General features: G+C 42.5%; 1 protein-coding gene across 7 annotated transcripts in view; it reads right to left on the bottom strand.

Annotated features, from left to right (window-relative positions):
• Nucleotides 1–278: 278 nt before the first annotated feature.
• Nucleotides 279–19,078, bottom strand: part of RPUSD3 (RNA pseudouridine synthase D3) — a 48,441-nt gene continuing 29,641 nt past the window's right edge. For all 7 annotated transcript variants that reach the window (XM_085624394.1, XM_085624396.1, XM_085624397.1 and 4 more), the window contains 3 exons: nt 8,397–8,523; nt 3,581–3,720; nt 279–2,601 (listed from right to left, as the gene is read on the bottom strand). In XM_085624394.1, the coding sequence (XP_085480520.1) occupies nt 2,410–2,601; nt 3,581–3,720; nt 8,397–8,523 (459 nt within the window). In that variant the 3' untranslated portion in view covers nt 279–2,409. The remainder of the gene's footprint in view (nt 2,602–3,580; nt 3,721–8,396; nt 8,524–19,078) is intronic.

Here is a 19,078-nt window from a genome sequence, read left to right as displayed (position 1 = left end):
TTAAAATGTGTTCTTTCATAAAAAAGATTTTAAAGCCCATAAAAATCATACACATTATTTCCAGTTAACCATCCATTCAGTGTCTTAACTGAGTAGTCTATGAAGTCAACCCAGGACTGGCTCTGAGTTTTGTGAGCCCCCCTGAATCTAATCCGCTGCAACAGTCACAATTTGGCAGAGTAGTTAGAATTCCAAGTATTTCACAGGTGCAAACATTTTCACATATGAAACTGTAACAGGTGTACCTTACGCATACATAAACACCATACAAGCATGCATTTTCAAATTTCTCCAATGAAGGAGTCATTTTATATAAACCCACCAGATCTCTTCCTATTCGCATCCTGGATACAAAATTCCATTCCTCCCCATCCAAGATTCAGATTTACTCCAGATCTCTTGACAGGGAAAACTCTCTGACCATGTCCAGGTTGGGGATGGGACTTGCCAAAGTTTGAAAAGACCCACAAACACAGTCTGCATGTCCATCTACTTTCAAACACATTGCCACACTGGAAATTCCATTTCCCCGCTCTTTTTGGTTACCTTTCTTTAAACTAAAAACCCACTGTAACCTCAATGCTCTCATTATAAGAGGCATCTTAATACCCCCTTGGGTGGGAACAGGAAAACTCCTCTTGTTTTTAGTAAAGAACACTGCTCTTGTATGTGGAGACGATGTAACCTCATTCTGTTCCTTTTGAAGGTATACCCATACAGGGCAACTGGAATTATTTTGCAAAGGATGACTAAATTATGTGGCAGGGTCACACAAATAAAGTGACTAGGAGAGAAAAAATAGGTGCCATAATGCAGCACTTTCGGATGTAGTATTAATTTGCTATGTTGTTATTTTAACATACATTAATATGGTCTTGGCAAAAGGTACACCTCACCAATTTAACAGCTGAATACAGCAACCGGCACTGAAGGTCAAGCAGTAAAACCTTATTAAGAAACTGCTGCTGCATGGCATTATATGCTGGGCTTTTTTTGTCACTTTTAATTCTTTTGGAAACTGCTTGCCCTTCCAGGAGGGTTAGTTTCATTAGAAGTACCACAAGTCATTTGAGGCATGTTAATTTATCAAATTCCTGGGCATAATACATTAGCAGCTGGAACACAGCTCTGGCATATATGGCTGCCCATGTTCTGTTACCCAGTCAATCCAGAATTCCCTTTCTGGCGGTCTCTTAGATATCCACTTATCTGTCCCACAGAGAGCTTCAAGGCTTATATATGAAGATTTGTTTTATGCATCTTGTTCTGTATAATTTCTTAAAACATTGTAAAGCGCTTATGGCACCTCATTTAATCAAAGGGTGCAATACCCAACAAGGAATTTTAAAGTATCATAGCCTCTTGTTCAGATACTCTGATGGATGCCTTCTTTTCTTGAAAAAGTTAATTTGCTACTGTGCTTAGCAGGTTTCCTCTCTTTGCAGAACCCCCTTCTTCCAGGCAGTAAAACTGCATGCATGGAGAGGGGAACCAAGTCATCCCAACAGTGTTCTAACTTAGTACCACATTTGGATAAAGGTCCAGGCATTAGCTTCTTAGGAAGTCAGAGGGACTCCCCCCTCCCAAAGAGGATTACCTGCCAGACCATGGTCTACATGAAAACATAGTTTATAAAACTTAATTTCCCTTTCAAAACATGCTGTATAATTTGGTCAGATTTGGTTAAATTGGGTGTGCCCAGCTACAGAGCTTTTGAGAGAATGTTTTCTTCCTGAGGAAGTTTATAGTTCTTTCTCACCTGTGCAACGATTTAAGGAAGCCTTTGCTAAGGCCAACACAATGGGTTCAAAGGAGTACAAATTTCAAGGGCAATAAGCATTGTATAGCGTCTTCCAAAACAGGAGCACACGCAAATCTTTGCAAGTAACAGAAGCCTCCAAGCACACTCTGCCTTCGGCCCCCTTCACACTCTTGACTCAAAAGACACTTAAGACCCAACAATCAGACAGGATGAGACATTTTCAAGGATCTTCAGAAAGCCAATGAAGGGATTCTGTCGAGTTTTGTGCAGCTGAGGTCTCCTTCATGGGTTCTTCTGATTTAAAACATGATTTCTGAATTTCTTCATAAAAAGAGGTGTAAAAGCATTGATGCCCCGCATCCTGTTGGTTTGTTGCTTGGCTAGTACCTCCATATTTTTTAGATTTGTTTTTCCTTCCCAGAAAACAATTTCTGGATCTACTTGATCTTGGCAGTTTTGTAACGTAATAATTTTGTGACAGCTATTTGAGAAAAACAAAAAAAATTTATAAAAGCCACCCGTTTGAGGCAAGTAATGGTTACTCAGTAGATGTTGGACCACATCTCTAATATAAAGCAAATATTCCCAGATAAGACAATGAAACATGGAATCAATCCTCGCTGTGCAAAAATTCTGCATAATTCAGTTTATTCTTGCATGGTCAGTCCTAGTAGCTCAAGAGTCCTCGTGAAAAAATGTGGCAGAGGGGCAGTAACTGTGTGGGTGTTTCTAGATCCCCCATCTGGGATCAGGAGCTGGTGCAAATGTAGATGAAGTGGCATCCGGTGCATCTGCTGTTTGGATATGTGCATCTTCTTTAGTAGTTTCTCCTCAAGTACCTAGAAGTCAAAGAAAAATAAACAGTAAAGCTATTTTTACAAAATCTCCTTTAATAAGGAATGATGTACTGCATCTAATGAACCAAATATCCATTAACTGAGATGTTGGCTATGTCTTTCTTTTAAATATAGGAGCACCAAAAAATGTAATTTGTTTTGCAAGGGCTTATTTAAAACCGCAAAGTTTGGTAGAACACATTTGCTGTGCTCCTCTTGCAGTTTCAGGCTAATCCTTGCTTTGTGTGTCAGTTTCATCAGAAATATGCATCTGCCACCTAAACCATCTAGAAAGGCAACAACATTTGATCCAATTAGTCAATTATATAAAGCAATCAGAGAAAAGAGAACCATGCCCTGGTTAAGAACACCAAGAATAAGAGATACAATAACTGCAAAGTTGTCCCATTTTTTTGGGCAACTGAGATCCTGTCCTAACTCACTTTCCTGGAAATATTCTGCAAACTATCTTCAACATCTCACAATGTGCATTCAATTTAGACAATCCCTTATCAGGGGTAGAAGAAAATACATGTAGATGAAGAATAACTACTAGGGTTAAAATATTTATGTTCCTCGAGACATAGTCATCCAAGCACACAGTGTTGACTGATTTCTAATCCGACCCATGGCATTTAAGTCTCAAACTTTGACCCCGGTTAATTGTCCACAACATTTATTCGCACTAAACTTAATATCTCAATACTTTATCTTTGGATTCTGTTTTAGCAAGCTTTTATTGTTATAATGTTTTTTAGAATTTGTTTTTGGCTATAAAACTTGCGTCAAAAGCCATTAAATATTTCTAATCCAATCTTTACGTGTTGGTGAGTTTCAGTTCAATACACAATACCATCGTACAATTATTTTGAAAACGGCCTCCACCATTGACAGAACAAAGGTAATTGTTGCAATTACACCTGGAGAAGATGTAGAGTTTTCAGCGAGATACAAATACAGTATTCTATAGGTCATAATTTACCTGTGTGCGGGGCGGAGCATCTTCAACAGGCAGAAAAATGGGCTGTCCCAGGACCTTTCCAACTCGAGCAGAGTAAACGTGGTCCCCGAGAATGGGACAGAGCTTCATTGTGGCATGAACCTGAAGCTGACTCTGAAACGCTGAAACACAAGAATTAATGAGTAACTGAATCTGAAATCCCAAATAGCTCAGGCACGGGGAGTAAACTACTCTTGCTGCTTAAATTAATTGTGCATTTTAATTCTTGAGGAAACAATTCTTTCATCAGGAAAAACAGGACAGCAAGACAAACCATATAATGAAAAAGCAACCTAAAAACCTGATGAGTCAATTGATACACCCGTATAAACAAGGAGATGGATAGATCGATAGATAGATAGGATAGAAACAAAGAAACCTCCTGACCATCTCCAACTTTCCAAAGCCCAAGAAAGTGGGATGGGGGTTTTTAGAGAATTTTGAGAATGCTTTTGGACCGGCTAGGGCTTTGTATTACCATAATAAGAAATAGGCATAGCCTCCACTGACCCAAAATATAGATTGCTAATGTTATTCTTATTTTTAGCCTTAAGGACCAGCTTCCTGCTATTATTATTATACAGTTCTTTTATAGCGCATAGCTACCAAACGAGGGATTCCCAGCGCTTTGAGAGCAGGTATTTATTTGGCCCTTGAATTGCAAAGGTCATCAATGCCTCCCCCCCCCCCCCCCACGTCGGTCACACCCCCTATAGGATGTGGAACCTGGCCTCCTCTGCTAGCCTGTCCAATTTTCCTTTGCTCTCCCAACAACAACTGGACTTGCTTCTAAGTAAGACTAGGTCGGGGTCCCCTCTGGACCCATGCCCTCTTAAAGTTCTTAAAGACTGTAGGGAAACCTTACTGCCCCCGCTCCTGGACATTATGAACCGGGCGATGCAGGAGGGCATTTTTCCTTCCTTGTGGAAGAGTGCCGTGGTTAAGCCCCTCTTAAAGAAGCCAACTTTAGACCCTGAAATCCTTAAGAATTTTCGCCCCATTTCATTGCTTCCGGCACCAGCAAAGATGCTGGAAACTCATCTAAATGAGCATCTGGCGGCTTTCTTGGACACTTCGGGTCTCTTAGATCAGTCCCAGCATGGTTTTCGGAGGTTCCACAGTACGGAGTCGGCTCTCACGGTAGTACTAAACAACATCCACACTGAGGTCGACCAGGGACATACCACTCTCCTGGTCTTGTTAGACCTGACTGCCGCCTTTGATACCCTATCTCCCTTGGTTCTAATATCTCGTCTTAGGGAGATAGGGGTGGAAGGCTCGGCACTGAGCCTTCTGGCCTCCTTCCTCGACCAGAGGGAACAGAGGGTCAAATTGGGCGAGTATCTATCTCCATCCTCACCTGTGCAATGTGGGGTCCCACAGGGGTCGGCTTTAAGTCCGACCCTCTTTAATATTTATGTGGCCCCACTTGCCAGGCTAATAAGATCTTATGGGATGGAGGTGGTATCATACGCTGACGACACCCAGATTATGGTGTCCCTCTCCCACCCGGGCAGTGCCTCTGCTCTCAGCTTTAGGAACTGCATGGAGGCAGTCTCTCAGTGGATGATTTATAATTCACTGAAGCTGAACGCGGAAAAAACAGAGGTACTGGTTTTTGGTGGAAATAGGGACATCTGGTCTGCTGAATGGTGGCCCCCCCTCTCTGGGAGCGTGTCCTATACCTACGGACTCGGTTCGCAACCTGGGAGTTATGATCGATCCTGCTCTTTCCATGGCTCAGCAGGTAAACAGGACGGTTGCTACCTGCTGGGGCATCATTAAGATTCTCAGGAAAATCAAGCATTACTTAGCCCCGCAGGCTCGCAAACAGATTGTTGTTGCATTGGTCGCTTCACGGCTTGATTATTGCAACGCTCTCTATGCCGGCATAAATAAGGGCCTTGTGCAACGCCTGCAAACTGCCCAGAATGCGGCAGCTAAATTTGTGCTTGATGCCCCCAGGCTTTTGTCTGCTACAGCTGCTAGGAAGAGTCTGCACTGGCTCCCGATCCAAGCCAGGATTGCTTTTAAGACCCTTTGCCTGACTTACGGGGCGCTATCCGGCCATGGGGCTGGGGGGGTGAAGGACTTGCTGGTACCTTATGCCCCTTGCAGAAACCTCCGCTCTGTGAGAAAGAGCCTGTTGTCAGTGCGCCGTTTTCGAAGATTTAAATGGGGTGGAAGGGCTTTTTTGTCTTTAGCCCCTAAACTGTGGAACACCCTTCCCACTGAAATCAAAACTCAACATTCTGTCCTGACGTTCAGGAAGGCATTAAAGACATGGCTCTTTGCCAAGGCATATCCGTAATTTGGTTCCTGGTCTGTTTTGATGTTTCTTGGTTAGGAGCCTTGATGCCTTTGGGCTTAGTCGCGCATTATAAGATTTTTTTCATTCATTCATTCAGGTAGTCCAGCTAAAATAGCCACATTTCAGTTATTTACGAAAGGTGGAAATGGAGGCACAGCATCTTCAGGACTCTGGAAGGACGTTCCATAGCCTAGAACCAAGAAAGGAAAATGAGTGATGGCCCATGCAGTGTATTGGACTCTCGTAACTGTGAGCAGAAAACCACTGCTTGAGCTCAGGGTGCGAACCAAATAGTATGGATTCATTAGTTTTTGCAAGTACCGTGGTCCTGGGCAAGAGCGGATCTTGTGCATGAAGCACAGTGCTTTGAATTCTATTCGCTTGTTCACTGGAAGCCAGTGGAGAGTTGGCAAAGAAGCCCAGATGTTGAAGAATTTTTTGGAAGGCAGAACAGAAGCCTGTCTGCGGAATTCTGGACCACCTGCAGGAGTCTTAAGGTAGCCTTATCTGCCCCAAAGTAAATGACATTACCATAATCAAGTCTAGATAGTATTATGGCCTGGATGACTGTTCATTGTTCAGAGAATGGAAGTAGCCACAGTATCTTCAACCATTTCATAGTAACAAAGCATGTAGAGGCAACTTTGGTGGCTTGCCACTTCATAGACTGGGTGGAGTCAAGCAAGCAGCCAAGGTTCTTTACTTTATTGATGGGAATCAGTGGCATTCCCAGCATGGCCGGCCAGTATTGAGGCCCCCTGAGCAAGTCGTTCTTTCCCAATACCATCACCTCAGTCTTGTCACCATTTAATTTCGGGGAGTTGGTGTTCATCCAGGTGGAGATAAGGCCGAGGCAGTAGTTGAGATCCTCCGAATTAACTTCCGCCCCAGACGACAAGGAGCAAATTACCTGGGTCTCGTCTGCTTACAAGAATAGAGGCAGCCCACAGCTTTCCACCTGGTCTGCCAAAAGGAGGACATAGATGTTAAAAAGCATAGGGGTGAGGGTGGATCCCTGAGGAACTCCAGAGGACAGAGAGAGAGATTCCGACGCTGTATTGGCTGAAAAGACCAGGAATGTGCAGTCTGTCAAGAAGGAGGAAAGCCATGCCAAGGAGGTCCAGTTGGATCAGTCTTTCTACGAGAATAGCATGGGACATGGTGTCAGAAGCCGTGCTGAGATCTAATAAGATCAGAGCGGCTGTACCGCCCAAATCCACAATGCCTCTTGTGTGTTCTGTAACTCCCAGGAGCGTGGTTTCAGTACTATGTCCTGCTCGGAAACCAGACTGGGAGGGGTGGAGAGCATCCTGGGGTTCCACAAATGAGGCGAGCTGAGAATTTACTTGTTTCTCTAGTATTTTGGAAAAGATGGGTAGTAGAGATATAGGTCTAAAATTGGAATGATTGGCAGGTTCCAAATGTTTTTATTTTTAGGAAGGGGAGGACCTCAGCATGTTTCCAGGCGTGGGGTTACTGCCCATCACGTAGGTAGGAGTTCAGGAGATCTAGCACCAGATGCTTAATTTAGCTGGGGGGAGAGGGTCTAGAGGTGGCCCTATCAGATGGGGTAGTCCAACAGAAGCAGGGACTGCAGTCTTACGGGCATCTCGCTTGTCCCCAAGGAGTTTGTGTCCCTAGTTGGGGAGGGGCATGGGGGGGGGGGGGAGGGAGGGGGTGTCAGGGAAGTGCTGGGTCTATCATACTTTAGATTATTAGCATCAGCTCTGGTGGTGGTCAAAGTCAGCAAGAGTGGCGGCTCCTCCGCCAAGGTGGAGGAGCGTAGCCCCACTGCTTTTCTGCAGTGAAACAAAGGGAAAATTCAACTATAATAATTTGTAATTCCTCCTACTTACGCAGCTTTGCGGGAGGGAGCGGGGAGGAGTGGTAGGCAGCACCCTCCTAAGTGTGCAATGACTGCTTGGCCGGCCCTCTCGGGCAGCCCAAAACAGTTGTGCACATTTACAATGTTTTCCATGGAGACTACCCCTCATAATTGTTTTAATGGTTAGCAACATTATGCCTATTAAAAAATGAAAAACAGATGAACTATGGTTCATCTAGTGGATTCTGATAGTGGACTGGATGAGACCCCCTAAAACCACCTACTGTCCCAAAATGGTGTATAGTTCACGTGAAGACAAATGACAATCACTGTAATCATAAAACTGGGATGTCAGATTTTAATGATGATTAAGAAACATGTGCAAGCACTTCGGAGCATTTCACAGTAGTTTATCTACTTACAGACTGAGATCTTGAGGCTCAAAAGTTCACTGGAGCAAGATTTATGTTAAACAGAAAAGTTAGCATTCCCAGGTGCAATACTCTAATCAGAAGCATGCAGAATATATGGAAACATGTAAAAGTATTTTTTTCAAATACGAGTCAATAAAACAATTTTGCAACAGAAGGGATGAAGCATAGAAAGTTCTTGCATATTATCCAGAGAAGAAAACACAGTGTAGTATTGAGCCTCAGACTTACAACTCATTGGCTGCAGCTGTACTAACGCACATCCATCCGAGGAATCTAGAACTTTGTAGTAAGTCCGGGTTCTCTTCACTTCCTTCTTTTCTAGGCTGCCACGGGATGGGTATTGTACTGGGATTACCTACACCTCGTGAAGACAAACATGGGAGTAAATCATAATCCGTGCTGCCCAAAAATTTCTCACCAATACAATGCGATCACTCAGAAGTATATTCCTGGGAGACTTCAATACTGACTGGGGAAACTGGAAATATCATCTTGAACTTCACAACTTTCTCTGAATACCCGACATCAATTTTCCTCACATCCCAAAAAGTTAAAACCCTTAACCTCATCCAAGCTTAACCATCACTAGTAAAATGCTTCCCACCACTTGAAGTTGAGCAGTCACGTCATCTGTCCATACCTTTAAGCATCATAATCGACAACCTCAACCGACCTGAGAAAATCTGGGTATGACAAACACGAATAATTACATAATCTACCCATCATGACTTCTTACCAGCTAACCTGACCCTCCTGGATACCGACACAATTCACCAACAATACAATGAAACCACTCTTGACATCACCAATACAACTGCCGCTCTGAAGCTTAAACTTACAAATCATGTGAATTCTTAAAAAGATAAACCTCGATCCAAACATCCTAACAAATTTCAGATCGGTTACAAACTTGCCTTGGCTGGGCAAAGCCACTGAATGCTTGCCATCTAAACAACTAACAAAGTCGATCCATGGCAAACTTCGGTGACAACCAATCAGATTTCAGAGGTGGGTTCAGAAAAGCGACAGATGAACTAAGGGTTCTAGAGGACAGCCTTATAATGGATGAAGCGGATGTAGGATCCTATTATTACTCGACCTTTTAGTAGCATTTCGCACATTACGTCTTCAGTTAAAACTGCCAGAATCCAGATTGGGGTTCCATAGCTATGGCTTGAGTTGGTTTTCCACATACCTCTCTATTCGAGAACAAATTGTCAAGACAGTGATTCACACCAGATCTACTGCTCCTATGAACTATGGAATTTCTCTAGGATCTACTTAGAACCCCCTCAGTGAAGCACTAATAGTCTTTCTCTGAGGACAGGCAATTAGATCTAAAGATATACAGCTTTAATTACATTTTCACCCTTGTCACGAATTTCTTCAACAATGAATATCTAATAACTTTCTCGTAATAATTCTCACAAAAACAGGAGGTAATTTGATTACTCATAGACACAATATTATTGAGTACAGGTCTCCGGAACAAACGGAAGCTCGATGATATCCACCCATCGTTCTACGCTCAGTGAACACTATGGCAATAGCCTCCCCACTGTCAATGCACATAAGAGACAAGCTGAATCTTCTTTGAGCTTAGACTCACTGAAGTAAATGAAACATGAAACATGATCCCCTAAAAACTATTGCTCATCTCTTGGCCATATTAACCTAAAACATTTACCAGGCGACCCCCTATTCTTCTATGGTCTAGACAGAGACCATTTTCCATGGCATAGCCCACCGCATTGCCACAAAAAGAAACTTTGATGATCTGTCACTGGTGCTGACGTAAACACATTAGCTTTCAGGACAGAATAAAATGTAAAATCTGCTGTGTAAAGAATAATGTGCTGTATCTGAGCACCCCACCTTGCCGGGCAAAATGATTTAAATTTTGTTTAGCACAGACACTCCAAAATGTAAAACATCTTTAGATTTAAAACACTCTTTTACTTGCACGGCCTCCAACATCTCTTATGCATCTTAATAATACTTCTTGAGGAAATGGATGAAAAACGATTTAACCCTACTTCATTTGAACTAATATCTTCCTGGGTTGTCCTGTATATCCACTTAAACACTGCTGTCGGCTCAGCTCTGCTCTGTAATATCTTCATATGTTCAAAAAGCAAAATGTTACAAAGTGCCACTCTCTGTTATAGGTAAAATGCACTAACCCCTTGCTTGCACAATAGCAATATAGAAAATGATAAATAAAAATGTAAATATCAGTGCACGCGCAGGTGCCTAGAAGCCCTGCGGTAGAGAGTTCCCATGTTACTTTCTTCTATTCTACAGAGAACCCAAAAATATTTTAAAAAGCAAAAGGAGTTCACTCCCTCAAATTCTCATGATGCAAGAATATCTGTATGATGTCAAGGCTTAGAAACTAAGGGGTGCTGATTCGTTATTAGAACCTATGCAGGGCAATGGGTCCAATAAAAAGACTTGTGTTCAAATGGCCTCTAACAACAGAACAGCTGCACTGTGCAACATCATGGAGCAGACCCCAGTAGCACACAGCACCATTATGCAGTAGACCCCAGCAGGACACAAACTGCACCAACATGAAGTAGAACTCCGTATCACTGTGCACCTTCCTGTGGTATATCCAGGTAGGATTGTTGCAGCACAATTATTTATTTTTTATTTAAATAACATCACAACACTTTAAAAAAAGATTTCTTTTTACAACAGAATAGATGGAAATGGAACACAATCTTAAGAGTAGGTGATGACAGAAAACCCATGTCCAGCAAATACAAGGAACATACATGTGTAATATAAAAAGAACTGAACATCTAACCTATATTCAAAATCCAAAAATAGTGAATGTAAGCTTTTGCCTTTTACTTCTCTTCCGCTGTTGGAATCATGCCCCTAGTGAACAATCTCTCGACTCCTTCCCTCTTTATCTTCTTTATCAATATAATTTTTCCCCAGGGATCTTCCTTCCCTGAACACTACTTACCCTTGATCAACTACTTCAGTTTCATTATGACCTGTCCCAACATAACCACTGCCACCTTTCTATTTGGCCTGAAAGCCTACGCAAGACACAGTGGAGAGACTTAGTGCCACTTTGTTGTGTGATGCACAGTTGTGGCAGAAGCGTCTTTCTAGACTTCTAGACCTTACAGCAGTTTTTTTATATTTCAAGCAGCCTGTCTTTTCATTACTGAGATCTTTTTACATCAGTTTGCCTCTCTGAAAAATAGGCTAGGTATGCATCAGTCCGGGACTTTACCAAATAAACGTCAATGCTACTCTAACTAAAAATATCTCTTCCCAAGGGGGCAACTCATTATATTGTTAGCATGTGTATAAAATACTTGTATAAAATACTTGTGTGCACTGACAGACACATAGGCATCGTAGATCATAAATCACAATTTCCAAAATCTGGATCTGAAGATTTTTAACTGGAGAAACAACACTTCTTTCTGCAAAAATTTCTGCAGTTAGCCTTCTATTCCACTGGAGTGAGCTGGAACCGAAAAAACAGTGTCCCCATTGAGTGCCCTGTGAGGCAGCCCTTCCAATGTGGTGACCTATAGCTAAGTTCCAAGGTAGTGGGTATTCACAAATGTAGGCAATATTTTTCCCACACTCACCGCACCACTAAAAGTACTCTGATTTCAATCATATGTAAGTAATGAGTGTGGAAGCAGCCGCAGTTTCCACAGCCATTTGAGAAACAATAAAAGTCATTCAAGAAGTTATAGAGGAAGGCATACACATTGACTCCTAATTGTTTGTGAATCCCACATGAAATCCAACTTCCCCATGTGCTACAACCGGTGCAACTTGGCAAATAAAATGTGCGAATGGCAGGCATTAGGTGGAAGTCATCCCTAGATCCCAACTCAGAACTGTGCTGGTATCACTGACACACTAAATGCAGAGGAATGAGAGGTGATCAGTGGCAGCAGAATTACATTCCTGATTCATAAAAGGAATACTGCCTTCACACACCCCGTTTTCTCTTACACCAACTTATTTCTGACACAGATATAGATGTACTATGTTGAGGAACCCCTTTCAGGGACAGACAATTAAGTTGTTCAGTCATTGCAAGACAGTGTTAAAAAATAACAGAACACGATAGGGTGAGACACTGTCAGCTGCATACCACGGGGCAGCAAAGTGGCTGGGATGAGAGAACTAACAGATTTTGAAAAGCTATTCACACACTATAGACAAGAGGAATCGCATATCAGTAATCTATACTATTTAAAAAACCCTACTGGAGGGATATTGATGGCCCCACTGGAGTAGATGGGAAAAAGCATTTGGAGGGTAGGTCTCGCCGAAAGAGTGGGTCAGGTTGAGGGGCGAAATACCAAACATTGTTTGAAATATCCAAGGCAGGGAATTCTGGTACAAGATTGTTTATTGGTATAGAACACCATCCAAATTGAAGCAAATGGTCCCTAACACGGATGGTAATGCTGGAAAGGGTGTGGGTAGGAAGGGACGGCACGCCACACCTGGTGGGGCTGCGGGGAACGTAAGCCTATTTTGGAGAGAAGTCTTAGACCAAATCAAGAAGGTTACGGGCTTGCAACTTCCACACAACCTGCTGGCTGTGATGTCGTGTTGTTACATAGCCCTCTGGTACAGAGCACCACCAATTTACATGTTCACGTTTAAAGTTGATATCTTTTTTAAACGATGACTTTTAAACACACATTTGCTGGCACACCCGTATGGGATAAAATTCTCAAACAGATTTGATTACACTTCTTCGTAGGCATAATGTCAGGCCCTTGAACATTCTGTTCAAGGACTACGTTCACTGCACAAAATGCCCTTGTATGTGGTCTGTTCAGCGACAGCTCTGTAAGGGAAAATAAACAATAACAACCAGACTAGAACTCCGGCATAGAGTATGGGTAAAGTGTATTACAAACACGCTCCCATCCCTTTGTTTTGGGAGAGGAACATTTCACTGGCAGTGTAAAGGTCACCCCATGCCGGATTTCCTGCCCAGCTGAATCCAGTTACCATCCTGAGGTCAGGGCCCTGCTCTATACCAATACGGGCTCCTAAATGACACATACCCGCAGGTAAATGGGGAGTTGAACCACTAATTCATTCAACAGATCCGCACACCCTATGCATACTAGGATAGAAAGCCCTAAGTAGGAGTATAGGTACAATTATATGTATTCATATAATCAACGTAACAGCACAATGCTTGAACTTTTTATTTTATTTACCTTTCTTGTAATGCTGATTACTTGGTTTTGTTTTCTTCTGTTAATCATTGCAGCACGTGTATTTTACACAAGAATCTTATTACTTCATACATATTTTAAATGACAATTTGAGCATTTCATGTGTCTCCCTTTGGGCATGCATTAGTTACTAACGAAAGGGTTACATCTGTTTCCACAATTTCCTTTGGGATTCAGATCGGTCATGTTCGAAGGTTACAGAAATAATTCAGTACCTTTTAAGGTTTAGAGGTCCAGATGGCACACTGCGAGTTAGCTAGGATTTAGGTCAACTAATCAGACGGTATGCACAGACTTAGTCCTGCATAGTTTTGACACTTATGTTGCCCAAACACACAGTCTTACTGAAATAGTAGGAACCGTACAACAGAGATACTGGGGATACGCCCACGAGGATAGGCCGGGCTGGGCAGTGGCAAATGGAACGTGCTATCCTACAAGCTGATTGGAAGAAGGAAAAACCCCCGAACATGCCCTCTTAGACATGACGAATGTGGCTATTATTGGCTATGGAGATGCTCACGTACAACCTAATAAACAGACGCTGCAAATTTGAAGCAGTCTGACTGCCACCCCTGGTCTACTTGGGGAAGGGAACCTCTCACGGTGGGACCCAGTAACACTGAGCACTGCGCCTGCATTGGTGAGTAGAGTTCGGTGATGGGAGTACAGAGGAAGTCCCGTGAGGGCAGTGGTGGGAGGTGGATGTATGGAATGGACAAACAATTGCTCGCTACACAGAACTTGACCTGGTGAACTGAGGAGTATAACTTGGATTGTCAAGGGGAGGGATTTTTTACGACAACTAAGGGGTGAGAGATATCTTTCAGTATGTAAAATTTGCATGAAAATAATACATTTTTTCACCCAAAAAAAACACACACAAACACACTACTGATTTTTGGAAAATAACAGAGATAATGTTTATCTTCAAAACAGGAAAAAAATTTAATCCATGTCATTATTTTGTCCCATTTTACTCACCAATCCACTTCACGCAGTTTGGAAAGATGTTGTTTCCCATAACTAGTGTTTAGTTACGAGAGTAAGTGTCACAGCACATCAGCGGGGAGCTCTGTTTCGGTAGAACACTGCCAGAAGCCACGATCCGCGACGATTCCTGTAATCCCTATTGAACTACAAATACCAGGATTCCATGGGAATTCAGACATAATCTGGTGTGGCCACGTCAGAAGAAGCACAGGAACAAATGTGCTTCCGGTGCAGGAGTCCGGGCCGTTTATTTTGCACTTGCAGATCCAGCGCCGGAGTGTAGTCCGGTAAGGGTGCTTCGTGCACTAAAATCTCGTTATTATCTTTTGGGTGCTGGACTTCATACCACGCTGTGTGCGTAAGCTGTACATAGTGCGATTGGGAATTCCCGCTGTTCTCCCGTGTTGGCAAGTCGAGGATTCCACTCATGCAGGGAGAACGAGCGGAGTGTGAAACGGCATGTTTTCAAGTGTGTATTATTACAGGAACTTATCTGCCGCTTGTCATTTCTCCAAGGAGGGATTGGGGAATACACAACTTATTGCTGTACTGATTTTGAGAGCCTTAGGTTCATGGCTCCCGCTGTATGGAGCTAGGCAGCGTTATTCCAGAATGCAAGATCAGCTTTTGGCAACCTTAATTTCGGAGACATAAGGTATCATATGTTACTGCAGAAATAACCATTCCAATGAAATGTAATTGGTGATGTTTATTCTCTGAAGTTTACCCAGGAGTAAATGGGTATTATCGTTTGAAAGGTTACCATTGACTTTTGGATGAAATAACAGCGACATTTGCTAGTAACCAGTGTTGATTTACTGGGGTTGTCTGTGTTTATGTATTCTCACAGGTGGGGTCGTTCGAGAGTTCCAGGATTGTGCAAGCTCTCCACCCCTGTTAATCTTCTCACATGTATATCTTCGGTAGGTGTAAGTCATAGGTTCACCACATGATTACGGTGATGACAATACAGCACAGTAGTATTCCATTGAAATTGTGTTGAACCATCTATTCCTCTCATTCGATCGCAAGGTGGATATCATGCATCCAGGTCTTCAGAATTGGAATAAGGCAACCCTTTTTGCGTTTCAGGTATACCTAGCACTTGAAGGACTGCTAGTCAGGGAGCACCCATATGACCTGTGCTATTATTGTTGTTTTCTTGTTGCAGGTCTCCCTCCTCGCTGTTCCCTTCCTTCCCTTACCCCGCTTGATCACTCCATCAAGTCTGTATAATCAAATCAGACCTTGGGGCTATCAGGAGGTGGATCATACATAGCAACATACGATCCCGGGGATTCAAGGCCTTGACAGTGAGATTATTCCTCCTTGCTACATATGATTTAGGCAAGGAGTCGGGAAAACAGACCAGATCAGTGACTTACACTTTAGATTAATTAAATACCTCACCCTCAAGACGTTCCCTGCTTATATGATCTTCAAAGGCCTGATTCAAGCCTTTGATTCAGTGAATCAAGATTTGGTTTCATTAGCATTAAGAAAGGAAGACATGATTACTACGATTCACATCCTGCTAGAATTACAATGATATGCTGTGTCTGGGGTGGGGTTGTGAGTTATGGGCGAGACATCACAGTATTCTACAAACGACACAAACACATCATGGCCCCTACCCTGTTTAACTTTTGTATTAATAACTTAAACAAACATCTGTTGTACGTTTTCCGAAATTTCCCGGGTGGGACATCTGGCGTTGCCCGTCTTACTTTCTGCAGATGACGCGGTTATCCTAGCAAGAGCTAAAAATGTACTCCGTTCCTTTCTTTGAGGCTTTCCTTGTCTACTGTGTTAATAGGATATTAACAGTCAACAACTGAGCCCAAGTATCTTCAAATTGATATCCTATTTCTCCCCGGCGCTCTCTAATGCATACATCTTTAGTCACTGAGTGAGCTTGGAATCCTTTACCACATCCACAGCTAATGACCACAAATACAGAGTAAATGATATTTGCAAAATATGTAACCACGTTTCCTTTCACACTACCGAAGCACTATTCTTTGCACATTTCCTAAGCAAACTAGATTCTTCCATTAACCTTATTTATCTTCCTCAATAATAATTTGCACGACTAAAAAACGTTTTATGCTTTGCTTCATACACGCTCTATAACTATCCCAGGAAAACCCAGTCATTCCACTCAGACACAATAGGACAGATGTCAGTAAATAATAGACCAACATACAAACTCCTTCATTTTGTATCGAAAGCCCTAAACCAGTGATCCTCAAAGCACGGCGAGGGGCCGCGTGCGGCCCTCCTGACTGCTACATGCAGCCCCCTGTTCTGGGCTGCTATTTACTCAACTCAGCACTAACATTAGAAAGCAATGTGAAATAAACAGGCATGCATTGATTTAAAGGCTGATTGAAGTTAAAAAAAAGAAGTAACTAAGGTGTCCTACACTGCTTAAATTTAGAAACACATTCATTCATAAAGACATCTTGCAATAAAAGTGTAAACGTCTGTTCAAAATTCAAATAGTGTATTTCATTAACATGAAGAACAATTTCACTGTAGTACATAAGTATTATCACCACATTGATAAGCATTTTTTCCCCAACATCAATATAAAAACATTCATTCACACCCCCTCCACCCCAACAACAATGAACCAAGAGGCAAGTCAGTTGTTATGTGCACCCTTTGGGTGGCCTGGGTTTCTATTATACATGAACATTATAGTTTACTAAATCAAACATAGGAGAAGGTTTTGCGCAGTACACATCCTGAAAGTCAGGGATTTGAGGCCCTGAGATGTGATAATGAAGATAAAGGAGGGAAAGTGAAATAAAACAATTGACTAGGATCACCCAATGTGGTTAAGTGGAGAAACCAGGATTAATCTCAAGTTTTTGGATGAAAGTTGTGCAAGGAAGACACAAAGGGCCTCATTTATGGCATTGTGGCATAGGGCAGCACAGCTTGCGCTGCCCTACACCAAAGTGAAAGGGCAGAAAGCAATACAGTTCACTCCTGTCCTTTATGTCTAAGCCAATGCCGTAGGTACCCTTGCACCATGGGCAAGAGTGCCTCCATTGTAGGCAGGATATTTTTTGTGCAGGAAGGGGCAACTTCCTGTACATTAACAATCCTATGGGCGTTAACCTCTTTTTATGCTTGCTGCTGAATGCAGCACGCATGGAAAGAGGAAAAAACGAGGAGAAATGAACATATTTCTCCTCGTTACGCCTCAACTCGGGAGGCGTACAGATTTGACGCTTCCCCAGGTTTACATCACTTTGTAAATATGGGGCAGCATCAAATTCCATGGGTGTTGCATTGAAAAACCCACTGCAACGCCCATGAAATGCCTACTGGGTGCAGAGTAAAGCAACACAAAGATGTGTCCTACATCTCCTTACTCATGATTTATGAGGCCACTCAAAAGCAACGCAGGGTGTTATTGCGTGACTTCACAAATATTTATGAGAGGCCTGCATCACGCATGAACCACTTTATGTGGTGCAAAAGTGAAGCAGGGCTCTCATAAATAAGCCCCTAAATGTATATGCTTCACCTCCCCTATACCCACCTTGCCACCAACCTTCCACTGCCATCCTGCTGAAATCAATGCGGCTCTAGGTCACATCACAGATCAAACTTTGTGGCTTCTGGGGAAATGTTTGCGAGTATACCCATGCCCTAAACAATCTATCATCATCCACCTATTATGACTGCTGAAGAGATGTGCACATTTATGTAACCCTCCCTTGACTAATCAAAAACTCCTTTGCACTCCAAGCCTCCTCGTGGTGACCCACAATTCCACTGTTTCAGGATGTTGGGACGTAACTTCTAGATAAAAACGTCTGCTGAACTACACGCCAACATCTGCCTTACCACTTTCATATACAATTTAAATTATCACCTACAGGAGCTCGAAAGGGATCTTCACTATCTGTGGACTCCTACGCCTCCCTGTTTCCTAATGTAAATATGTTGATGAAGACAACCATAACCGTCCATTCCCAGATTACTTTGAGGTGTGTTGTTTTGAGAATCTTAAGTACATGCTTGAAGTAGCTAATAGTACTCCAGCTTTGGTGGAGGTCTATTCAGCAATTCTGAAATTGTGTTCTGCATAGATGGGTTATATGACCAAGACAACAATCATGCAGTATCATTACAAAGCAACTTAGCTGCCATGCATGTGGCGTAGGTATGGACATTCTTACAAGTAAGATTTATTGTAGCATAAAATATGTGCCCCTCTTTCATACCACTGCAGAGTGAGCTTGAGCTCAATAGCAGTGAACTGAAGATCAAGCTAGCACCTGGGATCCACTGAGTGAAATGAATAAAAGAACAAGTGCCAAACTAAAGTCTGCTTCCACTGGTTTGCTCATGTTAAGTGTAACTATGTCAATAGACAAGGAAGAGATTTGTAGTGGCTCACAGACGGTTTAGTAAGTATGTACTGGAAAACGTGAGAGAGAAGGACCAATCACAAACAACAATTTACTTTTAGAAAAAGCAGAGTTTAAGGTCACGTCCAACTGTTATAAGTAGGGTAGACCATAATGGGATTAAACACAAATATTAATTTTTAAGAATTCTCCCTCCCTCCCCAAAAAAGCTTTTATCCACATAATTTGGGAATACTACTCCTAGGGAATTGAAGAGCCGGTTGAAGGTGTTTTTTTTTTT

The sequence above is a fragment of the Triturus cristatus genome, chromosome 9 (genome assembly GCF_964204655.1).
Source record: "Triturus cristatus chromosome 9, aTriCri1.1, whole genome shotgun sequence".
Taxonomy (NCBI): Eukaryota; Metazoa; Chordata; class Amphibia; order Caudata; family Salamandridae; genus Triturus; species Triturus cristatus.
The sequence above is the reverse complement of the archived record's forward strand: the minus strand, read 5'-3'. Positions and strand labels throughout refer to the sequence as shown.